This window comes from Lissotriton vulgaris, unplaced genomic scaffold (assembly GCF_964263255.1).
Source record: "Lissotriton vulgaris unplaced genomic scaffold, aLisVul1.2 SCAFFOLD_371, whole genome shotgun sequence".
Lineage (NCBI taxonomy): Eukaryota > Metazoa > Chordata > Amphibia > Caudata > Salamandridae > Lissotriton > Lissotriton vulgaris.
Genome location: NW_028253580.1, coordinates 473,035 through 486,307, shown reverse-complemented (window position 1 = coordinate 486,307; position 13,273 = coordinate 473,035). Strand labels below are relative to the sequence as shown.

At 44.9% G+C, this 13,273-nt stretch overlaps 1 protein-coding gene across 1 annotated transcript in view; it reads left to right on the top strand.

Moving 5' to 3' along the window:
• The window catches only part of LOC147660920 (DNA-directed RNA polymerase II subunit GRINL1A-like), a 64,266-nt gene that overhangs the window by 17,589 nt on the left and 33,404 nt on the right, over window positions 1–13,273 (top strand). The window contains exon 2 of the mRNA XM_086951428.1: window positions 8,525–9,193. Coding sequence (XP_086807554.1) covers window positions 8,525–9,193 — 669 coding nt within the window. The remainder of the gene's footprint in view (window positions 1–8,524; window positions 9,194–13,273) is intronic.

The window sequence follows — 13,273 nt, the reverse complement described above, 5'->3', positions numbered from 1 at the left end:
CTACAGGCCTCCAGGACCCCGCAAACAATTCAGCGAAGACATCACCGACTTCATCAGCCCACACGCCCTCCCCTCCGAGGACTACATTCTACTGGGAGACCTCAACTTCCACCTGGAAAAGAAAAACGACAACAACACTACCACCCTTCTGGACAACCTGGCCACCTCGGACTCGAACAACTTGTCAATACCCCCACCCACTATGCCGGACACACGCTAGACCCAATCTTCACATCCAGCAAGCATATCTCCTTCAATCACACAACAGCGCCCCACTGGACTGACCACAGCTGCGTTCACTTCAACTACAAAAAGACCACGACCCACAACCCCCCACAACCTATTCCCCGAAGAAACTGGAACAAAATTACCACCGACCAGCTCTTCACATCGCTTCACCAAAACCCTCCCGCCAAATCATCGGACCCAAACCAAGCAGCCACCAACCTCACACAATGGATCACCCACAGCGCCGACGAACTAGCTCCCTTGAAAAACCATCAAATCAAGCATGGTAGCAAAAAAGCCCCCTGGTTCAACGATGACCTTAAGAAATCCAAGAAGTTCTGTTGTTCCCTCGAGAAAGCCTGGAGAAAAAACTCAACCTCTGACAACCTGACCACCTTCAAGAACGCCACCCGCAAACACCACCAACTGATCAGATCCACCAAGAAATCAGCATTCAAGGATCGTCTTGACAACAACGCCCAAAACAGCAAGGAACTATTCAACATCGTCAAAGAATTTACCAACCCCACCGCCCGCACCAACGACATCACTCCCTCCCAAGACCTCTGCGACTCCCTAGCCTCATTCTTCCACAACAAAATTGCCAACATACATAACAGTTTTGGAAACCAGTCCGAAGACCAGTCCACTCCACCCACTTCCGAACCAAAACCGCCCTCTAACATCCTTTGCGACTGGAACCCAATCACCACTGAAGACACCATCCGCCTGATGAACTCCATCCACTCGGGATCGCCAACCGACCCATATCCCCACCACATTTTCAACAAAGCAGACTCCATTATCGCACCCCATCTCCTTGACGTCATCAACTGCTCCTTCAACTCCGCTACCTTCCCGGAAAGCTGGAAACTTGCCGAACTCAGCGCCCTTCTAAAGAAACCCACAGCAGACCCCACTGAACTTAAGAACTACCGCCCCATCTCACTCCTCCCATTCCCTGCCAAAGTCATTGAGAAAGCCGTCAACAGTCAGCTCGCCGCCTTCCTCGAATCCAACAAATCCCTCGACCCCTCACAGTCCGGCTTCCGAGCCAAACACAGCACCGAAACCGCCCTCATCGCAGCAACAGACGACATTCGAACTCTACTGGACAACGGAGAAACAGCTGCCCTCATCCTACTTGACCTCTCCGCAACCTTCGACACAGTCTGTCATAGCACCCTCATACAACGCCTTAGCAAGGGGGGGAGGCGGACTCACTGGGTTCTTCCGGCGAGGAACAAGATGATGCAGTGCAATGCTTTTCCTTGAATTCCGACGTTGCTGAGGCGTTGTATAAGAGTGCTATGACAGACTGTGTTGAAGGCCGCCGAAAGGTCAACTAGGATGAGGGCAGTTGTTTCCCCGTTGTCCAGTAGAGCTCGAATGTCGTCTGTTGCTGAGATGAGGGCAGTCTCGGTGCTGTGTTTGGCTCGGAAGCCGGACTGTGAAGGGTCGAGGGATTTGTTGGATTCGAGGAAGGCAGCTAGCTGACTGTTGACGGCTTTCTCAATGACTTTGGCAGGGAATGGGAGGAGGGAAATGGGGCGGTAGTTCTTAAGTTCAGTGGGGTCTGCTGTGGGTTTCTTCAGGAGGGCGCTGAGTTCGCCATGTTTCCAGCTTTCCGGGAAGGTAGCGGAGTTGAGGGAGCAGTTGATGACGTCTCGGAGATGGGGTGCGATAATGGAGTCTGCTTTGTTGAAGATGTGGTGGGGACATGGGTCAGTTGGCGGTCCTGAGTGGATGGAGTTCATCAGGCGGATGGTGTCTTCAGTGGTGATTGGGTTCCAGGCGCAAAGGTTGTTGGAGGGGGGTTTTAGTTCGGAGGTGGGTGGGGTGGACAGGTTGCCGAAGCTGTTATGTATGTCAGCGATTTTGTTGTGGAAGAACGAGGCTAGAGAGTCGCAGAGGTCTTGGGATGGAGTGATGCCGTTGGTGCCGGCGGTGGGGTTGGTAAACTCTTTGACAATGTTGAATAGTTGTTGTCGAGTCGATCCTTGAATGCTGATTTCTTTGTGGATCGGATTAGTTGGTGGTGCTTGCGGGTGGCGTTCTTGAATGTGGCCAGGTTGTCAGTGGTTGAGTTTTTTCGCCAGGCTTTTTCGAGGCTGCGACAGATTTTCTTGGATTTCTTGAGGTCATCATCGAACCAGGGGGCTTTTTTGCTACCTTGCTTGATTTGATGGTTTTTCAAGGGTGCTAATTCGTCAGCGCTGTGGGTGATCCATTGTGTGAGGTTGGTGGCTGCTTGGTTTGGGTCCGAGGATTTGGCAGGGGGGTTTTGTTGAAGTGATGAGAAGAGCTGGTCGGTGGTAAGTTTGTTCCAGTTTCTGCGGGGAATTGGTTGTGGGTGGTTGTGGGTCGTAGTCTTTTTGTAGTTGAAGTGAACGCAGCTATGGTCCGTCCAATGGAGAGCTGTGGTGTGATTGAAGGAGATGTGCTTGCTGGAGGTGAAGATTGGGTCGAGTGTGTGTCCGGCTTAGTGGGTGGGGGTATTGACAAGTTGTTTGAGTCCGAGGTGGCCAGATTGTCCAGAAGGGTGGTAGTGTTGTTGTCGTTTTTCTTTTCCAGGTGGAAGTTGAGGTCTCCCAGTAGAATGTAGTCCTCGGAGGGGAGGGCGTGTGGGCTGATGAAGTCGGTGATGTCTTCGCTGAATTGTGTGCGGGGTCCTGGAGGCCTGTAGATGAGGGTGCCTCTGAGTGTGGTCTTGGGGTCGGTGTGGATCTGGCAGTGAAGGTGTTCGGCGGCTGCTAGGTTATCGTCGGAACTGGTCGTGATGCGGATGGTGTTCTTATGTACGATGGCGATGCCTCCTATTTGGTTGCTGCGGTCCTTTCGGATGATCTTGTAGCCGTCCGGGATGGCTATGGCGATGTCAGGCGCTGATGAGGCGTTCATCCAGGTTTCTGTAAGAAAGGCGACGTCCGGCGATGTGGTGTCGAGTAGGTTCCAAAGTTCAATGGCGTGTCTGGGGACCGAGCGGGTGTTGAGCAGGATGCACTGCAGGTTGTTCGTGTCGGAGCTCTGTTTGGAGTTTGTGGATTTGGTGTGGGTCCTGATGCAGTCGAACTTGCAGGAGTGGCAGGTGAAGGGTCCATGGGTGTGTCCTGGGGCGGCATGGTAGCAGTTTGGGAGACGGCCGGGGTTAAGTGCTGAGAGGGTTGCGGAGTCGTACGTTATGCGGGTGGAGTGTATTTTGCGGGGGTCTGGCGCTGGGCGCGGTCCAGGCGCGGACGGGCGTAGACGGGCTTACCTTTGGCGCGCCTTAGGCGCGCATAGGGCACGTCCGCTGCGCGTGGACGCTGCACGCAATTGTCTTCGTCATATGTGGATAGCGGAGGGAGGCGGGGCGAGGGAGGAGCAGCGGGGAGGCGGGAGCGTGGTGGAGTGACGGGCTATGAGGCACAACAACAACAAAATGGCTGCAAAGCAAAAGCGAAACATGGGTAGATTGGGGCACAGTCTGTGGTGTCTCAAAGATATGGGCAGAGGCACAATCGGGCACAAATGACTCACAGAGCAATGCGAACAGTGCAATTCAATGTAGTTCCACGATCGTACCAGGCAGCTCCTAATGACAAGGCAATGAGACCAATGCTAAAGCAGTACAGCGCAACGAAATTACAAGCAAGCACAAACAATAATACAAAAGACAATGCTAGCAAAGCGAGCGATGCTCAAATCAGCTGTCAGCAGTAATGAACAGAGGGAGCGTAATAGCGCTACGATACCAGGAGCCAGGGAGCGTGGGGAGCGACCTCTTCTGAGCGAGTCAGGAGGGTCACAGTGCCGGCTTATAAGTGAAAAGGGGTCAATTAGAGCTGCATTGAGGCACGAAATTTTTGACTGCCACATAAAGAAAAGTGAATTTTTTAAAATTTCTTTATCAAAGCTAATGAAATGTTTGAGGTTGTTCAAATTGGGAATCTTCCACTGCCAACATCTCTTTTAATAAGCTTTTTGAAGAAATCTTTAAGCATGAAAAGGAATCTTTTGCTTTGCCTACAGCAGATGAGAAATATGGTTGATCAGGAAAGTTGTATATGGAAAAAGCCTCGGCCTTACCTTACTGGAATCTTCCTTGTGGAGTATGCAGACTTGTTTTGCTTTTAAGGCCAAATTTACTCCCTCTGTGCTGTGTGATCACTGGAATTTTTGAAGGCGCATCCAAGTAAAAAAGGCTTGGTTTGCTTGTACGGCCAAATTTACCCCCTCTGGGCCGTGCGATCACAGGAATTTGGGAAGGCGTACCCAAGGAAGAGAGACTTCATGTACTTTGCACTACCCATATACAAGATTTAAAACATGTGTCATTCGTGTGCCCTTATTTGCACTATGCACGTCAACACTATGTAAGATCAGTCTTTTAAAAATAGAATATACTGTCATCAGTTGAAGCTCATCAGTGTCTTTTTGCCCTCCCTCCACATCCCCATTAGATGGTTTGCGCAAATATTTTTTTCACTTTTTTAAATGTTTTTGTGTATTAATCCCTTGTTTTGTCCCTGTTAGTTGCAATTATGTTTGCATAGCTGCAAACATAATTGCCTGTGCACCTTTTGCACTTTTTAAGTCTATATGTGATTTTTTTTTTTCTCAAATTCAAATCACATGGTTTTATATGTCGTAATTGCATTTTGCACGTCAGCACTTTTTAACGTCGTTCCTTTTGTAATGTTGTTGTAACTAGGACTGTGTAAATGTATGTCTACATTTGGATTTTGCACTTCCTATGTAGACCTCAATTAAAATTCCAAAACACAAATAATTGCTATTTAAGTGGTCTGGGTCTTGTGAACGGTAAAACCTACTTGTGACAGGTTGTCCACTATGTGACGACCGTACCGACAAGGGGCTCCCTCATCCTTCTACGGTTAATTGCAGACAAGGGATTGGTTGTCTCCAAATGCTTCACCATAGAGCAAAAGTCATATTTACTAGAGATTTGCCCACCTATGTGGCAATGCTGTCTGAAGGGAGTGGACTCTGTGAGGAGGTATGCACAGGGCGTAGTGGGGTTTTGGCCACCTAAGGGGATTTGGATGTTTGCAGTGAATACGCTGTTCATGAGGGATTATACACAGGACAAAGACCATGGCCAGCAGATGGTTGCCCTCCCATGTGCGTTTGGTTGTCCACAAGGGGTTGGCTATCTGTGAAGGTTTTGGTACAGAGAGGATGCGATGCGTACTAAGTGTTCGACAACCCCAGAGGGGGTTTGAGAGACTGGAGGGCATTGGCTGTCCTTAAGAGGCTGTGCACAGGTCAAAGACCGTGTGCAGCAGGGGCATACCAAATGGGTACAATTGGTTGCCCACTAAGGGTTGGCTGTCCGTAAAGGGCTTGACACAGGGCGAAGGCCGTGCACAGATTGGGTTCAGCCAGCTAACATGAAATTAGTGTTTGAAGAGGGTTGGTCTGCGAAAAGTCCTATAGGCGGTTGGATTCATATTTCTTTCCAGTGGCACCCCACCCCCCAGTATTCTCGCATGGACCCCTAGTGTGATCCCGCTGGAGTCCGGGCTGTGTGTCACAGGACACATGGGGCGAGACTTATTTTTGCATTTTATTATGAAGCTGTTTGGTCCCCTCTAGCCCACTTCCCACTCTCCCAATACCCAAAGGGACGGGGTACCACTACCATTCCTGCTTATATCTTATTTGTACTGTAGTTTCACAACACCTGGACTTAGTCCCTGGGTCCTATAATAGTGGCAGCAACTCCTCTGCTTGAGTTGCAGCAAGCCAATCACATTGTTCAGTCCTGCAGGACTGAATGGGCCAATGGGAGGAAAAGCCCTCCCTGTTAATCAAGCCACTCTATTTATAGAATTTGCAGTACCACTGGAGTCCAGCAGAACCAACCGTTCCAAAAATGGCAAAAACAGATTTTAACCAAATTGCAAAAAGCATGCTTTGTAAGTAAATATCTAGCTTTTTGCCAGATTTGGTGTAATTCTGTTGAGGCATTTTTTCTGTGTCACTTCCCAAAATTCCTCTGGGAAATCGCATTGGAAAAACGTGTTGTGCAGCTTGATGGATCACCCTGAAACATTCTAGGAAGGAGCAAAGGTGGGTGAACTTTTATTTGGATAGTTTTGCGAAGATTTGTTAAACTGCACTAAAGGTATTAGCAAAACAAAAAATGCTCTTTCTAAGAAAACTCTGACATAACTATAACTAAATAGGGGTGTCTGCCACTGTGTAATATATTTATATATATATTTTTTCAGAGGGCTGCAATTTTCTACTGGGCAATTTTCTACCTGGGCCTTTTCCCAAAAAATCTTTTGCATTTAAATTGTTTTTTATTTACGGCTCATCGATTGGCATCCACATCTTAGAACTTTAAAGAAAATGATTGCCATTTGATGCCACTTCATGTTTTCTCCGTGGGCCGTAAGCACTTAGTGTCAAGCCTCCGGTAAGTGGTGCACAACTAGAAAAAACTTTTCAAAACTTGCTTGTGGATTGTCTGTTGCATAGTCATGCAAACTGACTACGCATAGCACCCTGGTAATAGATTTTCTAACACCTATTTACTGTTTTTATGGTTTAAATCTTTTATTTAGTTTTAGGTGCATAAGTTAAACAAAAACCAATTTACAGTTTTTATAGCAATTCTGTGTATTCCCAGCACGTTCTTTCCTCAAACGCCCTACCATGGAGTTCATGCGCGTCATTTTGGTCGCTTATTGATCTAAAGTGAATTGCAGGCATCTCTCAACCCTACACCGGTATGCTCTTGTATGGAACCTATGACACTATTAGATTGACAGATTTGGTCTCATATACCCTGCTTTCCCTTTCTATGTGGTGTCATTAGTTTGACCATCCATTTGCAGGGCCACATACATTTACCTTCCATCTACCGTCCCTACCAATATGAAACCTTAACAGGGATGACCCCTTGCTCTATTAGAGGTAGTTAATACATTTGAGCATCTGGCGACCATGCATGAACTCATTATTGCAGCACGCTATTGGACTGGGTGACTGAAAGGAACTAAGAAATGCTTTTTAAGTTTCGGTAAGAAGCAGCCGACAGAGACATCGGGCTTAGTTTGTACTATGTAGACCGAGAAGGCACTGTTGCTATCTGTTATTTTAAATCATTTGTTGTGTGCACAGTAACGGCTGTTTATCTACGTAGCTGTCAACTGCCCCCATGTTCCCAAAGTGACTTCCAGGCAGTTCTGTCTTTTCAGTCTGCAGGGCGGGATTTATGGGAACATCAAACTAGTTGAACGTCTAGGTCCATCATGTGTAATAGTTCTGAGTGAAAGCCATCCTCGTCACATAGTTAAGAGCTATGGAGTTATTTGATTGTCTTCCATTTGTTCAGCATCAGTATTGTATCGATATGGAATCAGACATTGATTCTTTCGGGCCACTCATCCAGCGTTGCTGATTCTGCCTAATCATAGCATTGGATGGTAAATATTCCGAGGTTTCTGGGGGATCTTTTGGCTTTGATATACATCTACATCGAAGTCTCCTCTCACCACGTATATGGTTTCTACTTTAGGAACAGTCTTGCTTGTTTGTTCTCAATGATGGCAACTTAGCCATTAGATCACATATATACTGAGCTTATACCTTTCATCGGATCAAACCTACGTGTCCAGTCACTCTGCCTACTTGGACATTTACCATGGCCTGGCTGTTTCGTAATGTTCATATGTAAACGAGCAGCACCAGTAACTCCTTCACCCCTAGTACGTCAGTGTTCTGATCCATCTGGCCGATTGCACATTGTGTAAATAACTACCCTCACACACAGGCAGTTCACATTGTCCACAAACCTCTCTCTGTACACACACATATACCCTTCCATTTACCCCTAAGTTTGGATCGCCTGCTCTTTTGTGACTACTTTAAGGCCCTCTCATAGTCTCCTGCCCTGGTCCTCAGTGCTTCTTCGAGCCTCAAGCTACCAAATCAAGGGATATCAGTTCTTAAAGTAACAGCTCAATACCTCCACCCTCATTCTAACCACTGCCCTCTGGGCTTCTCTTTTACAGTCTTACATAATTTCCACCCAAATGAGTGCAGTTGATTCTGACAACTGTCAAGTGCCATGACACAATGATTTGATTTCTGCTATATGAAGAGTAATTTTTATTTTGAAAAAATGGCATTGCATTCGATTTTCTAGACAGCTGTGGTAGTCCATCTTAGCATGATGAGTCTTCTCTCAAAACCCAGTTGACTTAGACTAAGGTATTTATTTTTGTACTAATCTGAACGGATGTGTTCTTTGTTGACCTGTCTCTATTTTCTTTTCATTTAGGGCATTCATTTCTAAACTTCCAGATAAAGGTAAAAAGATGTCGGACTTTGTTGAAACCCTGAGAATTGTCATCGCAGAGCAGGAAGAGCTGAAAAAAACAACCGAACTGTTATCTGCTTTTAGAATTGATTTTCAGGAGAACCTTAACAATGTAAGCAAGAGCAAATCAAGCACTATTACTCCAGAGCCCCAAATGCAAACTGTACATGTGCCAACTGCCTTAACTTTAAGTGACAATTGCAGCGAAAACCAGCCTAGTGTGACAGAAATTCAAAAAGAAAACGATTCTATAATTACGTGTAATAAGACAAAGATTGCTGTGAGCCAAAAAGAAGATACAGAAAAGATTTTTGACATAAACAATGTAAAAGAATCGAGCAAGTCTGAAAGCAGTGCCTTCTCAATAACTGATGTGAACAGCAATACAAATGATCCCCAGAAGGAACCTGAGGAAATTAACACGGACATGCTGATAAGTGCTATCCAGCAAGTTACCATTGATGATAAACTTGGTGACAGTGAAACTACAATAGGAGAACATAAAAAAGTGAAATTAAAGACAGCTGTGCCTTTTCTAACTGGTCCACAAAAGAAACTTCATTACATTGAAGTTCTGGAAAACCGAGCAGAAAACCCATTAACAGCGAGACCAAAATTTAAACCAAATAAGTAAGTACTATGAAAACTCAACATTGTTTTGAGGTTGGAAATCTTGTCCATGTTTAATTTGGGAATACTGATGAAACCTCATGTGCAACTAAATGCTTTTAAATTCAGACCTAGTTTGTGGTTTGTTAATGTGACTTATTTGGAATCAAATGTGCTCTTTCTCCCAATACCAGGCCATTGTGCCGCACACAAGATCCATTCCTTAAAGAAACATTGTCTTTCAGGTCAGAAAATTATTGATAATGTATGGCAGTGATATTTGCTCTCCCCGTGGAAAACTATTTTTTGTTCAGTGTGTTCATAGTGTACCTGAAAAAGTAATGCTCTATGGTCCCCTCAATGAGCATCTTCACAATCCAGATTTTGAATCATGGAATGGCACTTTTGACCATGTCTCTGACAGCTCTAGGAGTGCTTAGAGTTTTAAGGTCTTTTTTATGTATTATTTTGTGTGTGCTGCATATCACGGGTGTTTGAGTAACTGTCCTTCACAGTGGTTCTCATGGTCTGCACTTTGATTTTCTATGGCGATCCCAGCTTCCATTTGGTGGGCAACCCATATGCATTCAGGATATAATGGAACAATTCATCGGATGACTTTGATCACCAAAGGACTGGAGTATGTGTGCCTAAAGGGGAGAGGATGTGAGCACCTGCAATATTTGGATGATATAACGCTTATCGGAAGAAATGTGTTAATAGCATCATTAATGCAAGTAGTTTGGGATTAAAGAGAAGATAATAGAGTAGGCATGCACAATGAGGACCTACTCCTGTAACAGTAATTGCATGAGGGATTTGCTTTTTATAGAATTTGTAAGGAGTTTGTCGAGCACTGATTTTAGGGGAGTGGTACAAGAATGAGCAGTTGAAGACATTTCTGGGTCATCAGTAGGATTTTTATATTGCCTTGTGTGCTGAGACATACCCAATTTTTGGATATATACATTTTTGGATTGAGTTGATGTGGGTGGCCTCTTTCTCTGCATTATAGGAACTACCAGGTTTAGCTGCTTAATGCATTAACACATGCTTTACAGGGATCCGTGTTTCATTCCCTCGGAGGTTACAGACTAGATTATCAGTGAGTCCATTTAGCCGTTAATCTTTCATAGCTCAATAAATGAGTACCATTTAGTTGGGTTACAAATCGTCATTGTCTGTCATTAGAGTCCAGTGACCACTCACCCCACAAATATTTTTGTCATGTTTTTCCTGCTGAAAAATGTTTATAATCCACATTATATCAGCCAAGTGGCTATATAAAAGCCTAGTTTTGGAAAATCAGTTTCTTCATTAAGTTCTGCTAGGCGGTATTCAGCTCCTTTCTTCAAGGCATGCCCTACGGCTGCCTTCTTCTAGCAATCTGTAGAAATGCCTACGTTTCTGTTCCTGTACCTGGCAAGAGGAGTACCCAAACTCTAGAGCTCAGAAGAGGAGCTTTTCAGGCCGCACTGGTTGAGCTTGATATTTTCTGGTCGAAACATCTTGGTACACTGGTTACAAGTTATTGGCCCATTGTTGTACTAAGTTTACAAGCAGAGTTTGTATATTCCAATAGTTCAGCTCTGTGACTGGTTTTGGGCAGTTCTGTCTTTTGCTTATTCAGTCATTTGCTTACGCAGACAGTCCAGTCATAATCCTTAACAATGGGTGTCAGCAGGAAGGTGGGTCGGAGTAGAGTCTCCTATCGAGAAAATCCCATAAGAAGAGCGCAAAAGAGAAAGAGGATGTTACATCTAACTACCTTTTAACCTGTGATTGGGAGTAGGTAGCCCTTCTAGGAAAGAGTGGCAGAAAGGGGTGGGGGAATTTCCCTAAACGTCAAATGGATCCTCTGTCTCCTCTTCTCCACGCCCTAGAATCTGATCCGCTACAAAATACCTCAGAACTGTCCTTCAAGGAGCCCCTGCAATTTACGTTGCTGTCTGGGACTCCCTCCAAACTCCATGTTAGTACCATTTGAATTCAGGAAGTCGAAAATAAGAAGCCGGTAGGTGACTCTTTCTGGCAGGTGATGGAGAAAAAGGCTTGTCTTGCTACTATAATTAGTTTCTTATACCACTGTTAATTCTCAGCATTCTATTGAGCTGACTGGAATGATACTCGTCAAACCATGGTTGCCCAAGGTGTGACCCACCAGACCCTTGCTCTATGTCTCATTCCATGTCACAGGAATCCCCTAGAGCACAGCATGATTGTCATGCGTGCTTAGGTAAAATGTCAAAAACCTAAGAGGTGAAATGTCAAAAACCTACGAGACTCTGATGTGGTGAACTCGAGGCAGAGGCACCTGTTCCTCAGTGCCATGCAGGGGGGGGGGGGGAGGGCTTTTCTGCCGTAGCTTGGTGCTTTAGTCAAAACAGTAAAGAAAGGCAGTGAAGTCAAAAGAAGTAAAAACTACTGTGGCCTCTTTTCTACTGTTCTCCCTCATTCCAATAAGACTAGAAATAGCTTGTTGATATATATTTAGTTCAATTAAAAGAATGTTGGTGCTCTTGCATGTGTTTCAATCCATGTGTATTAGCTCTGCCTCTTGTGCGTCTCGAAGTATCTGTTTTGATTTCCTTGTCTATTGTGCAGAAAAAAATATTGGCTTCTCTGGTGCTGAACTTGTGTTTTGTTTTTCCCTTGCTTGGTGCAGCTCGTTCTCACTATATTTTTTATTTGGATTGAACTGTCTTTCAAAGATCATGCCTCTCTCCATCGTACATTCCATTCACAACTGGCTTCAAGCATGCCTTCCCTTGCATCATGCCGTTCTCTGTAGTTGGCCCACAAAAGCCTGCTTTTTGCATCTGTGGTACCAGAGTCCAGTGCATTTCTACATATATCCTGAAAGGTGAGGTCACTGAGAAGATTTGTACTGTGTATAGATAGCCAATAAGTGATGTCAAAGGAGACCTCAAATCCAGAGCAGGACAGAAGCTACTATCCCTTGTCGACTTGGTAACCATGCCAAGGACTGAACTAAACAGTCCTTGGCGTGGTTACCAAGTCAGCAATGCCGTTTGATACTGGAGAATTGGTTGACAGGTTACTCCATCACCATGGTGACTGCTGTACCGTCCGCCGAAATATAAATACCATTATATCCTATGGGGTTTATAGTTCGTTGGGCGGGATTTCTATCCCCGTTGTGGTGGAATAACCCGTCCGCCAATATCCAAATAAGGCCCTAAATTGCAAAAATTGGTGTGCTGTGGTATCGTACAACTTTTTCAAACCCGTTTCCTGATTCAGTATTCCACCAAAGAAGCTTTGGACACACTTGCCTTTGACCAAAATCCTAATGCTAGTAAGTTTGACCCATTCCGGGGTTCTGTTCCTAGAATATTAGTACTATGATTTCCTGAGACCAAGCAGTTAGCATTGAAAATACCTAAAACAAACGTATCCTACACTATTTCTTGAATAAGCTGTTTATGGAGCAGAACATAAGGCTTTTGCAGCTACATCCGTACTGTTGTGAGTAGAGTGATTCTTCTGCTTATGAAGGAAATGGGTTTAAGGCATAGGAAGAGGGAAACCAAGGATAGAAGTGGAATTCCTTCTGTCTTTAGTCTACACTCTTTTTCTAGATCTGAAGTATTTCCAGCAATGTGGCTTGTTTTCCTGCCTGTATTGCATTATGTTTCCCATGCGATACCATATTCTCTGGAGGACTTTGACTACATTTGCCACTTTCCAGTCCCTCCAGAGCTCCTCTTTAATGTGATAGGGAGAGAAACCAAGAGGCCTTCTCTGTATTCTTGACCATTTGGTTGCTGCATGTTGAGACTGCTTTCTGTTATCCTTAGAACAGAAGGAACTGTCCTACTCCTCACTCTAGTTTGTCAGGGCCCTCCCCCCTTTCTAATGAACATGCATGTTACATGACTTTTTACATTTAAGATATCCTAAAGCTACTACAGTTTCCTTTTTACCACCTCCACTTTTACAATAGAAATGGCTTATACTCTTCTTTATCTGAACAGAAAGAATTACAGCAGGATTATGATGGTATCCTTGCAAAGGACAGCCTAGATGTGTTAAAACATTGTACTGTTTTGACCGATTGCACAATGATATCAACAAAAT